The following is a 22049-nucleotide window of genomic DNA, read 5'->3' on the forward strand; positions in this document are numbered from 1 at the left end:
GAGGTCAAGGGCACACCCACCATTATCCAGATACTCAGAGCAGAGCTGAGACTGTGAGTCAGGGCTCTCTGCTCCCAGTGCTTGTGCGTTCATAGGTAAAAAATCAAAAGTTCTTTTTGCCTCCTCATGAAGCCTTAATAAAAAAAAAAAAATGTTTCTGGTGATCCCAATGAGAAGAGCAGTAAAGATGCGAGGCAAGGTAGCAGGCAGGGTTGACACAAGGAAGTCTAATTCTCCTCCCAGGAGATGCTACAGTGACCAGCTATCTTCATCTCCCATCCTATGTCCAACTCCTGACCTTTCCCAGATAAGCAACTACTTAGGATTTTCCCATTCAAGTTCATGCAGAAAACAAGGGTCCAAATGGTGCAAGTCATGAAGAGGGGTGTTTAACATGTGAGTCACAGACTAAAGCAGCTGCTAGCTGCACTGTCCGTCTTTGTGGCTCGCAGGGGGCTCCCAGAAAGAGCTTATCATGGCCCAGGAAAACAGCATATGGCCACAGGTTACCTAAGACAGGCATCCAGCTTGCCAGTAGAGTCCAGGTGGACCGTTCTGGAGAATGACCTCTGTGCCCCCCGTTTTCACATTCAGCGCCATGGATATTGCACTCTGGGGGAAGCTTTCAACAGGCTGGACTTCTCAACTGCCATTCTGGACTCCAGAAGATTTAACTACGTCGTACGGGTAAGTCTCTATAGGTTCCCAGGGTCTCAGTTGAATTATCTTTTTCAGGTTCTCTTGAGATAGTTCCCCCCCCCCCCAAAGAATAACTCTGTAGGACACTGGGAATTTTGAGGAAAGCAGAAAACAGACTTCTCAACTCCCTTCTGTCCAGATGTACTTCGAGTCCTTACGTGGATCCCGTGAGGATGTCCCTGAGATTGGCCGTGACAGACAGGAAGGGCCATAGTCCTCATGAGAGCCACTTCCCGCCCCCCACCATAAATGGGAACACACTGCAGGCAGCAAGGGCTCTGGCAGCCACATTAGCAAGAGAGAATTCAGTAGTAAGAAAGCCAAAAAACACCATGGCTTATTTTAAAACCCTCTGTACCTCTGATTGTTCTCACTGTCCTCCTCCTTGTCCTGTTTTAGCAGACTCTAGGTGACCCCACGGCATTCTTGGTTTAGGCTACAACACCAGACAAGTTCAAAGCCCCTCAGTGCATCTTTCCCGTGACTCCCTCCCACCCCACGTTCAGTCTCTTGTTCACCTAAAGCGTGAAACTAACTACCTGTTCAGGTCCGTTGCTTTCCATTTGAAACCCCATGTCGGGGAAAAAAAAAATTTAAGGAGCTTTGGCAAGATATTAATGATGAAGGTAGTAAAGCAAATAAGTCTAAACATGCCCTCCAAATCAGTGATTCTTTTTAATTGGTTTATTGTTGTTGTTTCCCCCCCACCCTTAGCTCTGTTGTGCATTTCTGTCAGTGGTTCAACCTGAGAGGTAGCAGCTGTTTGGGTTTTAGTCTCAGAAGTAGGAGGGACTAGGGGCTCCTGGGTGGTTCAGTCAGTTAAGCGGCTGACTTCAGCTCAGGTCATGATCTTACATTCACGGGTTCAGGCCCTGCATCAGGCTCCGTGCAGACAGCTCAGAGCCTGGAGCCTGCTTCAGATTCTGTGTCTCCCCCTCTCTCTGCCCCTCCCCTGCTTGCACTCTGTCTCTCTTTGTCTCTCAAAAACCAAAATAAAACATTAAAAACAAATTTTTAAAAAACATAGGAGGGGGGCACCTGGGTGGCTCAGTCGGTTAAGCGGCCAACTTCGGCTCAGGTCATGATCTCGCGGTCCGTGAGTTCGAGCCCCGCGTCGGGCTCTGGGCTGATGGCTCAGAGCCTGGAGCCTGTTTCAGATTCTGTGTCTCCCTCTCTCTGACCCTCCCCCGTTCATGCTCTGTCTCAAAAATAAATAAACATTAAAAAAAAAAAAATTAAAAAAAAAAAAATGTAGGAGGGAATTTACCCCTTGTGGGTGTTGGGTGGCTGGGTTTTTATCTTCTTTTTCCTGGGTTGTTGTGCTTCTCAGTGCCCCGTCACTGAGTCACATGATTGCCACGGCTCAGCCAGAGCAATGACATTCAAGGCCCCTTGAGGCCTGGATCATTCACCTGTCATCAGGGCAGATGCTGGCCTGGCCGTCCCAGCTGACCTGATAAAAACCCAAGCCTCCTTGTAGGTTAGAAGCTCTGAGCTGAGCCTGTGACCACATGAGTAAATCTGTCAGCTTTCAGCTGAGCCCTTATTCCAATCCAAAAGGGATGAAAATAAGAGACCTTCTTGATGAAATGTTCACGTCATTCAGTGTGACTCTGCCATTTCAGGGAGGTCACTGTGGCCTGCAACCCAGCCCAGGCTGGTTGGAGACAGGCCCAGCAAGAGCTGGAAACTCTGTTGCTAAGAATATGAATACTTTCCATCTTCTAGGTGTCAGAGGAGGACACCCAGTTCTGATGTCTTAATTACAAACTGATCAGCAAAACAGTCAGTTTGTAGATGGGTCTTCCTACTTGTTTTCCCTTTCACAAGAAATACAGCAAAGGAACAAGGTCGTAATAGCAAAACTCTATCTTCGTGCAGTTATGTGCCTTCACCTTTATTCGTCCATTAACCCTATGAAGTGTGGGTACTTTTATCATCTGTTTCAATAAACGGAAATACAGCAAAGTAAAATGGCTTGTCCAAGGTCACAAAGCTACATAAGCGACAAAATCGGGATCTGAAACCTGGTCAGTCTTAGAGTCCACACTCTTCACTGCTACAGTAAGTTCTCTGCAAGCAGAGGACTGAAGGTACAATGGTCTGAGGTCAGGCCCTAGCCCCGCAACTTTCATACATTACAGCCTAAGGCTCAGCCGCCCCTTCCGTAAGAAAGATTTAGAACAACCTCAACTTCACAGGGTAGCTGTGAACTCAGTAATGTTAAATATGAAGATACCCTGCAAATCGGAATCAATTATTCAGAGTCAGCTACTAGTATTTATTATTGCCTACTCACCTAAATTATCATTGATTCTCCCTAATATGCCTTTTCAATTCAGTTGATAAATGTTTTTCTACTTCCAAAAAAAAAAGATTAATGGGAAATCTGCCACTTGATTAAGACTCAGCATAGAGGACTTGTATCTGATAGTATCTAATTATAAAATGTGAGCCCTTTCCCTCAAATAATCTTGAAGTTAGAGAAACTGCTGAATGCTCTCAGAGCTGTCAGGTTCAGCAATAGTGGAAAAGTGTTTCTATTTTGGAAAGAACAATCTTTTTTTTTTTTTTTCCCTTTCACTGTTAAGAGTCCTCTATAATTTGAGAAATAATGTTATTTTTATAAAGAGCTTAAAACATTTTAATGATAGGCACTGCGCTTTGAGGGTTTTCTTCTAAGGAAGTCAATGCACATCTCATATATTCTTACCCTTAAGCCAACTTTGCAAAGTAGCTTGCCAATATGTCCTCCCCATCTTACCACTTGGACATAATGGTCTAATATAGTACCATAGTGATTCCTTAGTTCCAGTGAACAACTGAACCAACTTTGAAGGCCTTTAAAAAATGTTTTTTAATCTCTTTAAAGCCAAGTACATTAAAAAAAATTTTTTTTATGTTTATTTTTGAGAGAGAGAGACAAAGTGCAAGTGCGGAGGGGCAGAGAGAGAGAGGGAGACACAGAATCTGAAGCAGGCTCCAGGGTCTGCTCTGAGACATCAGCACAGAGCCCAATGTAGGGCTCGAATTCACGAACCACAAGATCATGACTTGGGCTAAAGTTGGACGCTTAACCGACTGAGCCACCCAGGCACCCCTAAAGCCAAGTACATTTTTTACAAAATGTGTTCATGCTGGCTTCCCTCTTCAGAAACAGACAACGCAGAGGGAATAAAAGAGGTGGCCAACACCGCTATCTCAAAATTTTCTAATTTTTATCTGTAAGTACAAAAGTTCTGTGGAATTTATGGAGTCAAAAGTTTTTAATATAAGCTGGGAAGGAAAGGTTTTCATATAGTATCTGTACCTTATTTTAATAGGCTTCAGATTATACTCGCTGCCTTCATCCCCTTCTCTACACACACACACCCAATGGCTTAAATACAATTTTAACTGTGGTTTTTAAGGATGATCTAAAACCTTTAGAGGCAACAACTTACCCATTTATGAAAGGTCATTTTAAAAATTGGTTTACACCATGCCTGAAGACCAACACATTTTGGAAACTCCCTTGGGAAGTCGGTGAGCATTCCAGGGGCTGGGCTGGTGGTAGGGCTGGAATTTGGTCCCCATGAGGAGGTGAGTGCTGACTAACTCAGCTAGGGCAAAGAAAGGCCAATGGAGAAAGTGGGTCTCCAGTAAGCTGGGAGAGGGTTTTGGAGACCACACATCAACTCACAGCTGTCTGAACTAAGCCTGCTGTGGCCCACTGGTTCTCATTTGAACTGGCTGCACATTAGAATCACCTGCAAAGCTGGTTTCTCTACAGAAGGCCACCTCTCGGGCATATGATTTAATTAACTGAAGGTGGTGTCCATGCATTGCAACTTAAATCTGCCCTTTGGTGACCCCTGTGTTTTTAAGTTTGGGAACCAGCTCAAAAAACTATTGGAAGCCCAAATGCTGGATTTTGCACATTGCGTTTTTAAACAAGACACAGTAAGGCACACATGCAGGAAAGGGTTTTCATGCTTTAATGCCAGGATGCCCTTTGACCGGGTCTTCCAGCTCTCTTTGTGGGATGTAGATGCCACCTCTAGACCAGAAAGGTTCTGGAGAACCTTGAGGACCACCTCCTGACTGGAGAGAACTGGCCCATCTGTGCTAGCAGATCAGAAAGGACAAGCAAAAGCTTGCAACCCCACTCTCTATCCCTCTGCAGCCCAAAAGAAAATCACAACCTAAACCAATGCACGTTATTTTTTTCTGCGTTACCACCCTAAGCCCATTTGAATGTTTCCAGCAAGTTACTGCATTCCTACAACCCCTAAAAGTCTTTTCCAAAAACATGTTTTAGTTTAAGTTGACTGGCGGCTTGGCAAACAAAAGACTGAAATATGGCACTATGACTCAAATTCAAACCCAATGCCTTCAATTAAGGGCATGCTGTTGGTGGGTCGTGATGTGCAGGAGAAGCCTGGCTCCTTTGCTAGGTTCCTCTGCCACAGTGACGTTGGATTAATTTAGCACTGCACATACTTGGCGCCTTCCTCTGATGGAGGGTGGCCCCTGCCACCTGGGTCTTAAAACCCGTGGTATCTTTTTCTGTTGGGAGAGAGAGGCTGGGTTGGAGGGAGGAAGGCCTGCCACCCCAATGGACACAGAGTCAAAAGAACAGAGCCGTGAGCCTATTTGAAAATGACTCACAGAAATGGTTGGAATTGTGAGAATCTACTGTGGGGCATTAACATTTGAGGGCACAGGGTGGGTCCTTCAGTGAGTGCTGATTAGGCTGCCAGGGATCTTACAGGAGAAAGTCTGTGCCGCTTAGAATTCCTGGTTTTCAGTCCTAACAAGCATTGAGGCAAGCAGATACTGTAATGTCTGAGTACCCGCAGAAGAGGGAACACTCACAAACAGAAGTAGGGGAGCACACACAGAGGTGGGGACCTACCTGAAGAAATAGGGGTGCCTACATAACCCACAGAAGTAATGGGATACATTCAAAAGTAGAAAGGTACCCATCGAAGGGGGGGGCACCTGAAAAAATGAGGAATGGCCAAGAGACCAAAACAGTGGTGTTTTTGACCATGGACTCCTAAACAAATAACATAAGCACGTACTTTCAATTTACGTATATTCATAAATTCATCTGTGAATCACATCCCTATAAAAGGTGCTAATAATGGTATCTGTCCCATCATGTTGCTCAGGGAATTAAAACTAAATTTAAGTGCTTTCCAACAGGACCTGGTATGTGGTAAGCACTCGATGAGAATCAGTTGTTGCCATTAATATCCTCATCTTTAGGGTCCTAATTACAGGCATTAGAAAACACACAAATAGATTATAGAAATAGACAATAGAGATTAAAGATGAAATAAAATGGAGAGATTGATGTTTTATACTTTTTCTGCCAGATTTCCTTTCCTATCCCACTTTGAAGGCCTCAAGATCAAATTTGTTTTGAGAACTCCGAATCTAAGCCTATCCCACCATGGGCCAGAAATATACAAAAATATACAAAAATTCTGTCTAGTTTCTACATTATCAGGTGCTTATTATGCAGAGGGATATGCTAAAATGGACAGGTGAGCTGAGTTTTAAATGCCAGTTCAGCAGACTTTTCTCCCATGCAAGGAGGTAAGCTCCTGAGAGCATTGGACACTGTACTCCCAAGTGCTCTGGTTGAGGGTAAGGTTTGTTTTCAGGAACTGTGAGCTAGGATCCGAAGGCCCCTCCAGTCCACAGACAGAGGAGCTCCAAAGGCAAGGAGGTGACAGCATCCCCCTGCTAGGTCCCCATAGATCAAAGACTGCTTCCGGTGAATGCTTTCAAATTCCTAAATAGGTATTTCTGAATGAAATCCATAACATTTACCTAGTGTTGCCATAACCACTCGAGAATCAACGAAGACCTGGTCCCTGCTTATCAGGATCTTCTGGGCTACTTGGGGGACAAGGTGCAACTACTGAAGTGGCAGACGGGGTTTTGGTCTTGTCTAGGAGACTGGAGGAGGGGTGGGCACCAGAGACAACCTATTGGAAGAGGTAGAATCTCTGAAGAAGGACTGAAGAACCAGTCCTTCCAGGAGCTGGCTAGGTGCTGAGGCAGGAAGAAGGCTTTTCAGGGACAAATGCTGTGAGCAGAAACCGGGAGATGGGGAAGAATGGGAGGGGAGTGCTGGTCAACCAGAGGCCCAGGCAATGTGACATCCAGCCTCATGAAATCAGAGGGTAGAGGTTAGGAGTGCTAGGGTAGATGAGAAGCCCAATCTAAAAGCAGGATGATTGAAGCAAACAGAGCTGCTCAAATTGATGCAAACAGGGAGCGGGGCACCATTACAAGTTCAAAAATATCTGGGATGGATAGAAGACAGGCAAGTTTCTCTCAGATGAGAATACAATTAATTTGTGTAAACTTGGCCCTCCTTCTTAGGATTTTAACACTCCGTTAGAGAGAGATGTTTCACTTGCAAATAATATTTACCCAATCTTGACACGCCTGAAGATTATTAATGTAGCTGCAATGTTCTCTCTTCCAACCTGTCAGTGTTCAAGCTCAAAGTCAGGACAAAACTTTCCAGGTTTTTAATCTGTGTTATCCACTGAATAAATAAGGGTCTTGAAAGTACATGGCACTCGGTACAAGCAGAGGCACTGCCTGATGTAACCAAAGGTTTCTTGCAAAGACATAATGTTCCTATAGGTACCCAGCTTGGGTATTGAACACGTGAGAAATGGCAGGGGCTTCTTGAAGCTTCTTTCCTGCCTTTGATAACCCTGAGGCATGTTTTCAATCGCACCTATAATTCAAACTTCAGAGCCCATAGTCACAGGAGATGGAAGAATTTAGAGATCAGTTATGTTCTTAACAATATCCTATGCAAGACAGAGTATGCTCCAGCAGCAGCCTTATTGTTAACCCCTGTGTGGTTTGGTCTGAAACAAACACACGGGGAAGCTACTGCTTTCTGTTGATGCTTCCGAAGCCCAATTTATTTACCGTTCCTCTAGATGTCAGCTGCTTGCCTTCCTGGAAAGGGTGATCTGTTTGCACTATAAGTAATTTACTCCTGAAGCATTCGTCTGGGACCAGACCCCATATGAGTTCCAGCCTAACAGTCGAGATGATCTAGCACTGACCGTGATTGTGTCATTTGACCATCATGAGCCTCCTGATCTAAAGAGGAGGAATTTGGGCATACTCTTTCCCAGGTCCCTTGCAGCTACAATGCTCATTGATTCTAAAAGACAAATGTGTTAGAAAATAAATATTGGTTGACTGCCTACAACGTGCCAGGCTGGGGGTAGAGCGATTGGTAAACAAAACAACCCCTGCAGTCTTGAGGTTCATATCCCAATTAGACAGTCAACAAATAAGGAAACAAGATCATTTCAGAGATGTGTAAATGGAACAATGAAACCACAGTAAGATAAAAATGGCGACTGGGAGGTTTCCATAGAGGATGGTCACAGAAGGCCTCCCTGAGCAGGTGATATTTGAATGAGACCTGAGGGGTGGGTCAGAGCCAGCATGTGAAGCCGTGACAAAGGCAAAGGCTGGGAGGTGGGACTGAGCTGAGCCTGTTCAGGAAACCAAAGACGGCCCTTGTGGCTAGAACAGAATGAAGTTGGAGGAGGGGCACAGGCCACATCAGGGAGGACCTTGCCAGTCACGGAAAGGAGGTTAGATCCTCTTCTAAGGGAAGCTGTTTGAGGGTTTCAAGCAGAGAAGTGACATAAGCTGATTTTTTTGAGTATGAATGCTATGACGAACCGAAGGTGAGAGAAGATAAGAAACCTGTCCTTTCTTCGGTTAAGTGAGATAGGAGGGGAATAGCTCTTCTGCCCAGTCATGTTGCACACGCCACTTCAAACTGCGGTTGTAACCGCTCCAAGATTTGCTATACGATATTGCTTGCAACTAGATTTTTCCCCTACTTGACGTCTCCAAAATGAGCACGAGCCAAAGTTGAAGGGCAGGATGTGGTTTCGGCATGCGGTGACCACCATCCCTTCCTCTGGTAGCCCAGACCCATTCCTGTCACTGCACAACCAGTCACTGCAAATCACTCCGGATACCCAGACTGCCCACGCGGCAATGATACCATGGAGTTCAGGAGGGACCTGAGAGCTGTCTTGCTCCTCCTTTTCCTCCTCCTCCTTACCCTCCTGCCTCTCCTTAAACACAGCACAGATTACTGGCACCTGGGCTAAAATTTGCCCGGCCGAAAAGAAAGAGCCATTTCCAAACAGAACATTTTCCTTTGCTCTCTTGTGGCTGGGGGCAAAGAATCCAGCCAGCTAAGTCATCTTGGTAGAGAAATTGCTAGATGTAGTCCTGCTCCCCTCGGCACACAGCTCTCTTAACACAGAAGTAAAATTAATCAATTTAAGTCCTCTTTACCACTAGCTCCACACCATACTACCTACTGGTTTGGGGCCTGCAGTGTTATGCTGTTGTGGAAAGTAGACCTAAGTAGTTTACCCAAAGCAATGGCCCCATCCCAGTCATGTCGTTAACACTTTCTGCGGATTATTTCTCCCTTAGTAGTAAAAGCTGATTACCTGTCACAGTGTAATATTGATATGGCATTTCCAGACCCTGTCTCCCAGAATATAGCAATACGTGATATTGCTACTAGTTTTAAAGTTTGGCCGTAGATGCAAATTTGATCGACCCTGAAAAGCTGAAGTCCTTAACATGTTTTCTGTTAAGACACATCTGGTTAGAGTCCACCACTTAACTACTGCTGGTGTGACTTTAGGTATTTGACTTAACTTCTCTGAGCCAGTGTCCTCTTTTTCAAAGGGAGAGGCTAACTCCTCAGGTTACCATTGAGGACTAAGCGAGATCATACATGTGAGGTGCTTAGTGCAGTCACTGATGTGTAGTAAACCCCCATTTATCGTTAGCAAAATAAGACCTCACGGTAGATGCAACTATGTAAGTCGTAAAACGTATCAACGTTAACATTCACCAACAGATAGGGAGCTATTAAAATGTATCACAAACATGATAAAAATGACAGAAAGTGATATTAAAATTTGAAACCATTTAAGCATTTGGTTGACAATACATAAAATTGAAATACAAGGATTCTAAAGATCTTTAAACCATCTGTACTTTACTAATTCACTATGCCCACCCTGGCATTAATTTTACCTAGTGATATTCTCTGCATTATGATAAAAACTAATAACAATTTGAGTATATTCTTTGTATCAGACACTATTCTGAATGCTTTATGAACACAATCTTCATTGCAACTCCGAAGTCGGTACTATTATTATGCATGGTTTACAGATGGGGAAACTGAGGCACGAAGTAAAGTTGGTAAACGATGGCCCAAGGACCAAATTCGGTCCCCCACCTGTTTTGGTAAATAAAGTTTTATTGGAACAGAGCCACATCTATTCATTTACATGTTGCCTAAGGCTGCTTTTGCACTATAACTGCTAAACGGAGTAGTTGTGACAAAGAGCCTATAGCCCACAAAGCCCAAAATATTTACTCTCTGGCCCCTTACAGAAAGTTTGCTAAACCCTGATATCAGCTGTAAACTTCACTAAAAGATTGGGGTTTGGAATAGGAAGAAATAATATTTTATAATAGTAATAATGCCTTGAATTTGGTACTTAGAATGGGTTTTTACACATTTATCTCTTTAACTCTTATAACAACCCTGTAAAGTAGGTAGTCTTTTCATTGCCATTTTAGAAATGAAGAAAATGGGGCTCTGAGAGGTTAAATGACCTATGCCACAGGCTAGACAGTAAACTCCATGCGTCTAGCTCTCATGTGACCCTACTGTCATATCCACGTCACCTGCCACAATGCTAGGACAGAGTGGGCACTCAGAAAATACTTGCTAACGAAAGACAGTTGTAGAGGTCACCCAGCTAGAGAAGCTGGGTGTGTTCCTATTGCAGGGTTTTTTCTCCTGAGCCCACAACTGCCTGGCAGTGAAAAGAGGGACTTTTTCTTGAGATCAGGTTAAACATAGCACAGCTGACATGTCATCCTGATGTCGATGGAGAAATTTTCGCTGCCGTATTACTCTTCTTCCTTAGTCAAACATCATCTCAATCCGACCAAAGGGCTTTTTGTTTTCCCTCAGATGCATAGTCATAGCCTTGCGAGTTGCCTTCTCCATGTGATTGGTGTGTTTTTAGACAAGATTAAAACCGACACCCTCAGGAGATGGTAGTCACGTGGAATCTGGGTTTTGGATGGATTTCAGGCAGAGCTCCGCCCGCCCTCCCCCATTCCACCACACGATGAGTCACAGTGCACAGCCAACTGCCGTTCCGAGAGCCACTCAAGGCTTTTGTTTTCTTTCATCTTGCTTTATGCTGGTCATGTGAGGCACAGTGTATTAATAGACCATCGGGCTGGCCTTCTCAGTCTGGTTGTTGTTGGTCAGGGAGATAAATGCAAGGTCTGGCCGGCCCCTTGGTGCCATTCGTCGCTCCTCTCTTGACTATCACGTGCTGGTTGGTGGCAGAGCTGAACCAGACAAGCAGAGGTCATCGGGTGTGGTCACCGCCCAGGGATGTGGCCTCTCTCAGTGGGCACTGGATCAGCTCCTACTTCCATCTTTGGATCAGCAGCACTAATCTGAACAAACCAGCCTCCGCCTTGCCTCACCTCCTTCTCCCTGCATGTGTGAGAGATACAGAAGCCGGGCAGGAAAAGGTTTTGGGGTGGTTTTTTTGTTTTGCTTTGTTTTACTTAAAAGTAAAATTATGTTCAGGAAATTAGAAGTCTGTATGTGGTTTGACAGGCTCCAAAAGGGCTCCGGGAGGACAGAAGTTTTAAACAAATGCCTTGGAAGCAGAGGTTCTTTCAGTTGCCTAGGGCTTAGATCCAGAAGTCTCGGTTCTCCTCTGCAGCCTACTTCTTAGAATGTCACTTTGCTAGTTCCCTCAGCCTTGATTCCAACGCTTCCAACAGTGTCACACTCGATGTTTATTGACCCAAAGTGAAGTTGGGCTGGGGCCTAGCCAGGAGATGAAACGCTCTTGAAAAGTTTCCTAGGAGCAGAAATTCAAGCTTTAATGTCAAAGAGGGGTCTTGGTTCTAAGTCTAAGGTGAGTGCGTTGGGGGCCTGCTGGGCCCTGGGGAGATTATTTTCATTTTACATCAACTTCTTTTGTTCGATAACTCCGTGAAAGCATCAAGCGTGTTGAGGTCTCTGCTGAGTCCTCTCCTTGCTCTCAGTAAATTGATAGTCTCTTGAGCCTCATTTTGTTCATCTGTTAAGTTGGCTGAACTACATGATCTCTAAGATTCCCTTCCAGTCTTGAGTTTCGCTTTTTAACAATAGAATTTTTAATAGATTTTTTAAAAATATTGCCACATCTGTAAAGAATTTTGCTACCAAAGAAAGACCAGACTAGGGACGCACCAACTTAAATTATTACCTTCATTTCTTTGTGTTTGGCAATAATGGGGGTCGTGGGATTGGGACACAGTCTTTCAATAAACACCAACCTCTATTTTCCACCTAATTTGTGCCAGGCACTGTGCTTTATGGGCATTCCCTCATTCAAAGCTCTCAACAATCTTGATGACTCTGAGTATTATTAGTACAGATGATGAAACCAGGGCACCAAGAAATTTAGTAACTTGCCCATAGCCACAGGGCTAATAGGTGGTCAAATCAAAAATTGAACCCAAGGTTAGGAGCTATAAGGATCCTAGCCTCTAAGCAGAAATATGTAGATATACGATACAACCCTGAATTCCTCTCTTTTCCTGTGATTGGCCTCTTTCCACAGGAATTTAAGTGCAATGGAAGATTCTAATTAACAGACATTTTTACTGAATGCTGCAGGAGCAGGAGACTTCTGGATAAGAATTTCCCCTTCCTTGGAAAGTGTGCATCTTACTGACCATGAGGTTTAATGTGCCTTGAGAGTAGTTGGTGCCGGTGGGGAAGAAGTTCAAGTAGGGGTAGAAAAATTCTTGCTGGGAGTGATTGTGTACAACTACAACATTTGCAGGTCATTGGAAGTTTTGTTCCCTTTAGAGTTCCTCAGCTTCGCTTGCTGAAGTAGGACAGGCAGAATGAATTCACCCTGGCTGAAGCAAGACTCTTTATATTGAAAAGAAAACAAAAGCAATTAAATATTCAGCCTGATTCCTGGGTTTTGAATTACCCCCCATTTGTCTTTCACTTTGAGCATCTGCTTTTTATTGCACTGTGGGCCCGCCTGCCATCTATCTCTCCCTGTCGATCTGTCTCTACGTGTCATGTGACCCGAAAGCAGAGATTAGAGGAGAAAAATGTCTCTGTGTTCTAAGCCTGGCAACTTCTATTTTTATCCACAGCTGTTGGAACTGATAGCAAAGTCACAGCTCACATCCTTGAGTGGCATCGCCCAAAAGAACTTCATGAACATTTTGGAAAAAGTGGTACTGAAAGGTGAGCGTGCTCTCTCTCTCTCTCTCTCTCACCCTCACCCTCACCCCTTTTTATAGAGATGGGGATGGGCAGATGGGTTTTCTGATAGAGTGGACCTGTCATTAGATTTAAGGAAGAGTGAGTGGATGGAAGTGAATGACTCCAGATGTACTTCTGCCAAATTCCAGTTCAGAAAGGAGGGTCACTTGTGAAAAGGGGAGACACCATCACCCTCCCATCCTTTTATTAGGAGTATCCATTTGCCCTGCTATAAGCCTCTCAAACTTCTCAATGTGGGCACACATCCCAACCTTGGCTAACCAAGCTCTCTGGATTCTAAATTCCTAGAAAATTGAGCTATATACGAAGCAGAATAGACTCATAGACTATTTGATCTAAAAGAAACTTTAGATCTTTGGCTCATCTGAGTCGTTGTACACAGAGGGAAACTGAGGCCCATAAGAAAGAGTAATTTATCCATAATCACACAAAGACTCAGCCAGACAGGATCGGAACTCACATTCCTGACGAGTGACCACTTGCTGGGCAGGATGTCACTGCTGGGCAAAAGAAACTGCCTTCAAATCAGGTGAGCCATTGGTGCTGGCAAAACTGTGAAGGGAGAAAGAGTCTTTGTCGAAAACTAGGGAGAAGAGAACAAAGAGGGACCTAGATAATGGAAACTCTACCCAGTAACCTCAAGTGTAGAAGCTTGGCCAAGTGTAGAATAAATAACAGTGAGAAGGAAAACCACATCCCCGGAGGCAGTACCCACGTAACATGAGCAGAATCGAGAAGAAAGGCCCACTTATAAAATATACAGTGTTTCCAGTATCACGACTGTTAATAGTTTTTTCTCCCCCCCCCCCCCGCCCCCACTCCAGTCCTCGAAGACCAGCAAAACATCAGGCTAATAAGGGAACTACTCCAGACCCTCTACACGTCCTTATGTACGCTGGTCCAGAGAGTCGGCAAGTCTGTGCTGGTCGGGAACATCAACATGTGGGTGTACCGGATGGAGACCATTCTCCACTGGCAGCAGCAGCTGAACAATATCCAAATCACCAGGGTAAGCAGCAGCGCCCCGGCTTCCTTCTGGCAGTAAAGACGTTAGTCGGGTCCTCCACGGCGAGGCAGGACTTTAAATCCACGGTGGTGTTGGAAGAGTCTCAACTATTCTGATCTGATGCTTTCTACTTGGGTGCTGGGAGCGGGCTAGAACTTCCCAGGAGAGGGAAGCAGAAGAACTCGGCAAAACAGGATCAAAGTGTGGGAACTGAAACATGGTAGGAAAACTGGAGACTTCGATCTGGGGTGGGGGACGGGAGGAATCTCTCCTCTTTGCCCATTTCCTCCTAAAGAACCTGTCCCTTATAGCTCTAGGAATGCTGCCTTGGATATGATAGAGCTACAATGGCAGTGGCTTGGAAAACTGGTGCCAACTTTTGAAAATTCTAGTTCCAATGAATAATTATGACAAGGAAGCCTTTGGTTAAAGACTGTGAACATACATGTAGGAAAGAGAAGAGTAATTCTCACTCAAAAAAAAAAAAAAAAAAAAAAAAAAGCCCTATATTACAACGAAACTACTATAAGTAGTGTCTTTTGACTTTTACAACATAATTTGGCCCCCAGCTCTTGTCTTCTTAATAGTGAGCAGCAGGACTAAGGCACACAAAAATGTGAGAAAGACACTGCTGTAATCTCTAAGGCTCGCTAATGGACAGGCATACTTAGACCGCTCACATAGCGCTCGACTCCCATATCTAATCACCCACCGCACTGTTCTAAGTGGTTCCGGGACCCAAGCTGATAAAGTTTGGGTCCGCCCCATCTCTCGAGGCAGTAGCATGAAAAAACCTGTTTGACCTCTTTTAAATAATTCCTTTACTAACAAAGTTTTCAGAATGTAGCATCCTTGACTTTGCTGTTAACACCCTCTCTAAGACTTAGTTTCTCAAACCCTGAAACAAGGGGAATAATTAGAAGCCTCAGAATTATGTGACTTCCTTAGTCACGTAGGCTACAACTCCCACACTTACACACACACACACACACACACACACACACACACAGCAGAGCTCAAGCCCAGATAATCTTTCAAAAGCTATCTCAATTATTTGACTATTTTAAGAGAGTACATTCTGAACCTTTACCTAGTTTATTCCAATAATTTACCCCAATCCCTTCTCTCAGGTATGGGCATAGTTTGACAATGTGAACTTGTGACCCAGATTCCCAGCTTATCTCTTCCAGAAAATTCACTTACACCTTCTACCTGATTTCTGGTATTCTGTGTAGCCTAGAGTTAATACTTTTTTTTTTTTTTTTTTTTTTTTTTGGTCTAAGCCCAGGAGAGAATTACCCAGCCAGTGATCTAAATGAGCAAGTCCCATTTGTCTCAAGGGCATCTTCTCCCAGGGGAATTTGGGACACTGTTTAGATGATCACACTTGCCTAGAGCTTGCCTCTGTTCCCTCTGTCCACACCACAGGAGCCCCAGGGGCTTACTTACCTAGAACCACCCCCTTAATTGACCCATGGACACCGGAAGATAGCCAATGTAGTTACTCTAACCCTTCATGGAGTGAGAGGGGAGTGGGGACCAGAGAAGCCCAGTGACTTAGGCCAAAACCGGGACTCTATTCCTCACACGGCAAAGCTTTCTTAATGTCAGAGATTTCCAAACTTCTTTTCAATCCAGCTTTCTTCCAACTATTTATTCCATGATCCAGCTTTTCGCAACCTTTTAAATCCAGCGCAATCCTGTGCAGGACAGATCAGACACGGAAGTTCATCTCACTCGCCCCTCTGCTCCTGGCACTACAGCCCGGCCAAGCTATTCCCTGCCCCTTCCAAGCTTGGTCCCGCCTCCCCAGACCATCCGATCCACGGAAACCACTCTCCCCTCACCTTCTTCAGAGTGGTTATTGCTATGTGAAATTATCTCCTGCCTGGTTCCACCTCCCTGCCTCCATCCACTGGCTTCTGAGCACCACAGGGAAAGACCCCACCATCTTGCTCCCTCTCTGTTCCCTCTTCCTTGCTCAGAGCAGAAGGCAGTTAGTAAATCTGAGATGAATGGATAAACCATTGAAGAGAAGTCCCCCACCACCTGCCTGAAATAACTCGTGCAGTGTTTGGGGGAATATAGATGGAAAATACTGCCCTGGGTTAGGGATGATGATAAACATTTACCAATTGCAGAATTTGGGGTGAGTTAGTCAGCATCTCCAGGCCCCGTTTGGAAAATAAAGGCAGTAATACTGATCTCCTACCCTAGTGTAGGATTTAATAACCTATAGAAAGTACTTGGAACAGTGCCTGACATGTAGTAAGTCTTTAAATGTGTCAGCTCTTATTATTACTAACGGCTCACTCTGCGGCCGGCTTTCTTCCAAGTCTTTCATATTGTATTAATTAATAATTGTAAGTAGGGGTCTTTACGATAGCTCATTTTCACTGGGCACTGGGCTAAGTACTTCTGTGCATTATCTCTTCCACCCTGCCCGGCAACACTATAAGATATGCTTTTCCTCATTTTATAAATGAGAAAAATTAGACTGTGTGGTTAAGAATAGCTGGCTGGTGCCTTGATACAGATCAGATGTAGCAGTATGGGGACTGAACCTCAGGCCTGGCTACAGAGACCGCGCCTCTACCCATACTCTCTGCTCCCCTCTGCCCTCCTTCCCAGCCCTCCTTGCTCTGAGCCAGTGATTTTGAGAGCAGTGATGGGAACCCATGGAGCCCTAAAGAGCTTGTCACACAAATGCCCAACTCTCTGGAGGAAAGAAATAGAGAAGGGACTTCGTTACTTCAGTGTGAACTGTATTTTAAATTTTTTTTTTTTCAACGTTTATTTATTTTTGGGACAGAGAGAGACAGAGCATGAACGGGGGAGGGGCAGAGAGAGAGGGAGACACAGAATCGGAAACGGGCTCCAGGCTCTGAGCCATCAGCCCAGAGCCCGACGCGGGGCTCGAACTCACGGACCGCGAGATCGTGACCTGGCTGAAGTCGGACGCTTAACCGACTGCGCCACCCAGGCGCCCCGTGAACTGTATTTTAAAGCCAACTTTTTAACAGTTTGGACCAAAGAGAAGTATGTTATCACACAAAAATGTTAAGGTGACATTCACACTAATTGCTTTCTATTTGCCAAAGTCCTAGCACTATCTTCCCGGCATATAATCTCATTTCCCTTCAAAATTTCATCTCTAATTACATGGAGCCAATGTTGTTTGGCAAAAATAATTAATAGGATAAAGGATGAAGGGGAAAAAAAAAAAAGAGAACTGGTTTGGAGGGGAGAAAAATCAAATAGAGCCACAGAGTGCTGTGGGCAAGGCAGGGTTTGGGAGCATGTAGAGGATATAGAGAATCCATAAAAGGATTTTTTTTTTCCCAATGTTTGTTTATTTTTCAGAGAGAGAGAGAGAGAGAGAGAGGGTGTGCATGAGCAAGCATGGGTGGGGGAGGGGCAGAGAGAGAGGGAGACAGAATCTGAAGCAGGCTCCAGGCTCTGAGCTGTCAGCACAGAACCCTATGTGGGGCTCAAACCCACCAACCGCGAGATCATGACCTGAGCCGAAGTCAAATGCTTAACTGACTGAACCACTCAGGCACCCCTAAAAGGATTTTAGCCAAATGCTTGACTGGAAGAGCAAGAGTGACTTATTTTTCTTATATATTTACATTCAAAAAGAAGAAGGCATATAAGCAGTTAACCATTTATCAGGAGTAAGGGCTCAGCATGGGGTCTGGGCAAATATTTTGGAAAAGTTCAGGTTTGAAAATTTGAGAGTGAACTCTGCCAAGTGGACTTTAATAGGAGTTCATGTAATAATTGGCCTGGGAGTTTTAACCAAAAAAGTAGATGCTTTGAAGTGCTGGAAACAAAAAGAAAATTTCATGGCAGTTTTATTAGCTCACATGATCACCAGCAGATGATAAACGACAAATAGGTCTAGAGCCTTCAGCAGCCCGGCAAAGTCCTGAATTTTGCAAACAATTGAAAGTTCAGCCCAGCAGCCTGAACAATTTAAATTGTCAAGTCATAGACATTTCTGATGAGTTAAGAGGCCGAAGCCGATCCACATCCGAGATTGTCGGAGCTAGAAGGGATCTTCAGAGTCTTCTAAGCTCATTCATTTTGGACATGGGGAAACTGAGACCCAGAGTTCCCAAGGACACCTGGGATCCACATCTGCTTGTCCATTCGGTGTATCTCCCATGTCACCTGCCATTCTTCTCCACAGTCCAACTTCCCAAGGCCCCCTGCCACTTCCCACCTTCCCTCTACACACCTCTCCTGCTTGGCAAGGGACACAGGTGGGAGTCAATAAGACTGCATACCCCCTGGAATCCTGGGCGGCTGGGGGGCTTTGATGTCCCTCGAACAGAGTAGTTCCCTAAAAATTTGAGGAGGGGACTCAATACCCTTTGACAAGATAGTTTTCCCTGAGCTAAGGAAGGGCTTCTTCATCCTCTATTTTTTTCCCTTGAATCCCCCCCCCCCCCCACCGCCAGATGTGACAGAGCACTGAGCTAAAAATGTCCATAGTCCAAAATCAAGAGCACACCCAGGTCTAGCGTGAGAAGGACAAAGAACCACAATTTTGGATGATTTGTGCTGACTTTATATCCAAATGGCAGCATCCAGATGCTGTTCAAGACATATCAGCAAATACTACTGAGGACCTCCTCCATACAGACTGTTGCCAGAGCACTCTGTGCTTACTTCCCGGTCAGCACTTAACATACTGCTCTATAATTATTTGCTTATGTTTCTGAGTATCTTGCCAGCCTAAGGAACCCATTCCAACTCCAGTACCAGGCCACAGCAGGCTCTCAAAAGAGGTGGTTTGTGCTGGGCTAGGCTGCAAGGGATATGAAATTAGACCCCGCCCCCCCCCCTTCAAGGTTCAAAGTGTAGATGGGATAACATAAGCCCATCAAAATTTAAACAATAAATGTAAAATTAAACAGTAAATACAAAATTAAAGTTCAGGCTTATAGTAGAGGTTTCTGATTAATAGCCTGTGTATTATTATCCACAAAGAGTTTTTTAAATGTCCCATGGAGCCCTAGGTTTGAAGAGAGATGCTCTAATGGATGGAATGGATGGTGTCACTTAGGTCAGAAGGTTCTGGACGAGTTAGTCCCAAAGCGCACATGCATGTGCACATACACCCAGGCACAGGGTCTTTTTGTTGCTGTTTTTTTTTTTTACCTCCTTAATTATTAAGGTTTTGTTCATCCCTCAGGTACTTATTGGGTGCCACTCTATGCTAGACACAAAGGAGACAGCAATGACAAAAGACAAAAAGTCCAGCCCCCGTGGAGCTTACCTTCAGCAGGAACGTTCCATTAAGCTTTCTTTGGGAAAATGCCTTACATAACAAAAAGGCACTGGTTCCAAAAGTACCCGAGAGAGATCATGGGAGTTCCAGGAAGATGCAGTGAAAGAGGGCTGGGGTAGTCACAAACGCAGAAAAGGCCTTTCGGAGGAAACAAGTAGATGCTGGATCTGAGGGAAAGTAATTGGGATGGGCAGAGAGGCCTGGGGAGAGCAGGGGCCCACGGGCAGCATGTTTGGGCACAGGTGAGAAAGCCCGCTTAGAGATGGGTTGTCAGGAGGGGCAGTGACAGAGCCAACTCAGGCGGCAGGGGCGGGTGGCGCCCTGTCCCAGGCACCCCGCCCTTTAAGAAGGTAGCGAATCTCATCGCAGAGTGAATTGAGTGGAGCACCAGAATCGAACATGTGCTGTGCTGTTCAGAGGATCGTTAAAAGTATAAAGCTTTGTCAATCTCAGGAAAATCCCTCTGGCACCATTCAGCTTGAGCTGTTCAGGGCTGTTCCTGTGGGTCTCGGCCACGGGTCCTGCATTTAGGGCATTTCTGCATTTAAAGCGGGGAGAATTGCTGCTTCTAATCTCTGATCAAAAAACCAACTTGAGGGTAGAGGACGAGGGGACAGCTGCATCCCTGGAGGGTGTCACCTGGTGATCCGCTGCCCTCCCGCCCTGCAACCCACAACTTAACATCATCCTTCTCCCCACAGCCTGCCTTCAAGGGCCTCACCTTCACCGACCTGCCTTTATGCTTACAACTGAACATCATGCAGAGGCTGAGTGACGGGCGGGACCTGGTCAGCCTGGGCCAGGTGGCTCCTGACCTGCACGTGCTCAGTGAGGACCGTCTGCTGTGGAAAAAGCTCTGCCAATACCACTTCTCTGAGCGGCAGGTCAGGGGGCCCAGCGGGCAGTCCTTCCTTCTCTCCCTTCTCTGTCCCCCACCCTCAGACGTCCTTGGCATTCTTCTCACACTTTAGGCATGGGTGCCCACCCTCCAGGGCTTCCTGGCCAACTGGAAAGCAACAGTACAGGGAGTTTCTAAATAACATATGTGAGGGTTTCCCTTAAGGTGATTTTGATGAGAAAAAAAAAAAACTTACATTTTTTTTTTTAATGTTTATTTTTGAGATGGAGACAACATGCGAGCAGAGGAGGGGCAGAGAGAGAGAGAGAGAGACAGAATCTGAAGCAGGCTCTAGGCTCTGAGCTGTCAGCACAGAGCCCAATGCAGGGCTCGAACCCATGAACTGCGAGATCATGACCTGAACCGAAGTCGGATGCTGAACCGACTGAGCCACTCAGGCTCCCCCACCAACTTACATTTTTAACCTATATGCACACTTTGCAATTTGCTTTAAAAAGTTCATAAAGGGGGCGCCTGGGTGGCTCAGTCAGTTAAGCATCTGACTCTTGATTTGGGCTCATGTCCTGATGTCACAGTTCGTGGGATAGAGCCCGGCTTCAGGCTCTGCACTGCTTAGGATTCTCTCTCTCCCTCTCTCTCTCTGCCCCTCCCCTGCATTCATTCTCTCTCTCTCTCTCTCTCTCTCTCTCTCTCTCTCTCTCAAAAGAAACATTTTTTAAAAGTTCCTAAGTGGCATCAATCCTCCTTTTCTATAACAAGGTAACTTACAAAAGTCACTTATTTTCATGATATTTTACAGCTGATGTACTTTTACAGATATTATTTCATTTTATTCTAATGACCCAGGGTGGAGTAGGTATCATTATGCTCACTTTAAACAGATGAGGGGGCTCAGACCACAGGTGGCTAAGTGACTGTCCAAACTAGGGGAATGGCTCTCGAGGTGAAGAAACCGGCCTTGAATCTGAATTTGAACTGGGGCCTTCTGACACCCAAGGAGTCCTGTTTCCCCTCCTCGTGCTGCCTCAGATTTTTTTTCCCCCAACTTCTTTATATAGACATGTGAGTTCAACAAGTTCTGTTCATGAAGCCACTAATATTTAGATCTAGATTAGAGGCACTATGCCAAGGAGTCACCACATTTCCCAGGAAATAATCACTCAAGTCTACAGCTAAGAAAAGATTGAAGGTGTTTATGGAGATTACCTAAACTTTAAAGGACCATCCAAATATAATTTAGTAGAGGTCACTAGTAAGATGTCACCATCCACCTGTTTCTTTTAAAGACTGGTAAAAGCTACCGTTTAACTGGGTAGAGCTTAGAAGTTCCCTCTTTATATCTTGGCTATTTTTTCCCTGGAAATTGCAGGACACAGATGAAAAAGGGGGAAGGAGGGTGGGAACAGAACTTTTCAGAACCAGAAAACCACAAGCCATGTTCTTGATGAACTCTTCTGCAACTACCTGTATTTGTTTGCAATTTAGATCCGCAAGCGATTAATTTTGTCAGACAAAGGACAGCTGGATTGGAAGAAGATGTATTTTAAACTTGTGCGATGTTACCCACGGAAAGAGCAGTATGGAGACACCCTTCAGCTTTGCAGACACTGTCACATTCTCTCCTGGAAGGTATGTGTCTCCAGTGGCTGCCACAGACCCCCAGCCCAGCCCCTAGGAGCCAGCAGCACTGCCAAAGCCTTTCCTACTCCTTTCCTGCTCTTCCCCTCTGCAGCCCCCAGCTGAAGGTGTAGGGAAACTGAGTCAGTGCCTG

The 22049-nt window shown here is 45.1% G+C and overlaps 1 protein-coding gene across 1 annotated transcript in view; it reads left to right on the forward strand.

Annotated features, from left to right (window-relative positions):
* The window catches only part of FBXO32 (F-box protein 32), a 34082-nt gene that overhangs the window by 7706 nt on the left and 4327 nt on the right, over window positions 1-22049 (forward strand). Inside the window, exons 4-8 of the mRNA XM_030303795.2 lie at window positions 595-687; window positions 12982-13075; window positions 13939-14123; window positions 20121-20303; window positions 21764-21907. Coding sequence (XP_030159655.1) covers window positions 595-687; window positions 12982-13075; window positions 13939-14123; window positions 20121-20303; window positions 21764-21907 — 699 coding nt within the window. The remainder of the gene's footprint in view (window positions 1-594; window positions 688-12981; window positions 13076-13938; window positions 14124-20120; window positions 20304-21763; window positions 21908-22049) is intronic.

The sequence above is a fragment of the Lynx canadensis genome, chromosome F2, assembly GCF_007474595.2.
Source record: "Lynx canadensis isolate LIC74 chromosome F2, mLynCan4.pri.v2, whole genome shotgun sequence".
Classification (NCBI taxonomy): domain Eukaryota; kingdom Metazoa; phylum Chordata; class Mammalia; order Carnivora; family Felidae; genus Lynx; species Lynx canadensis.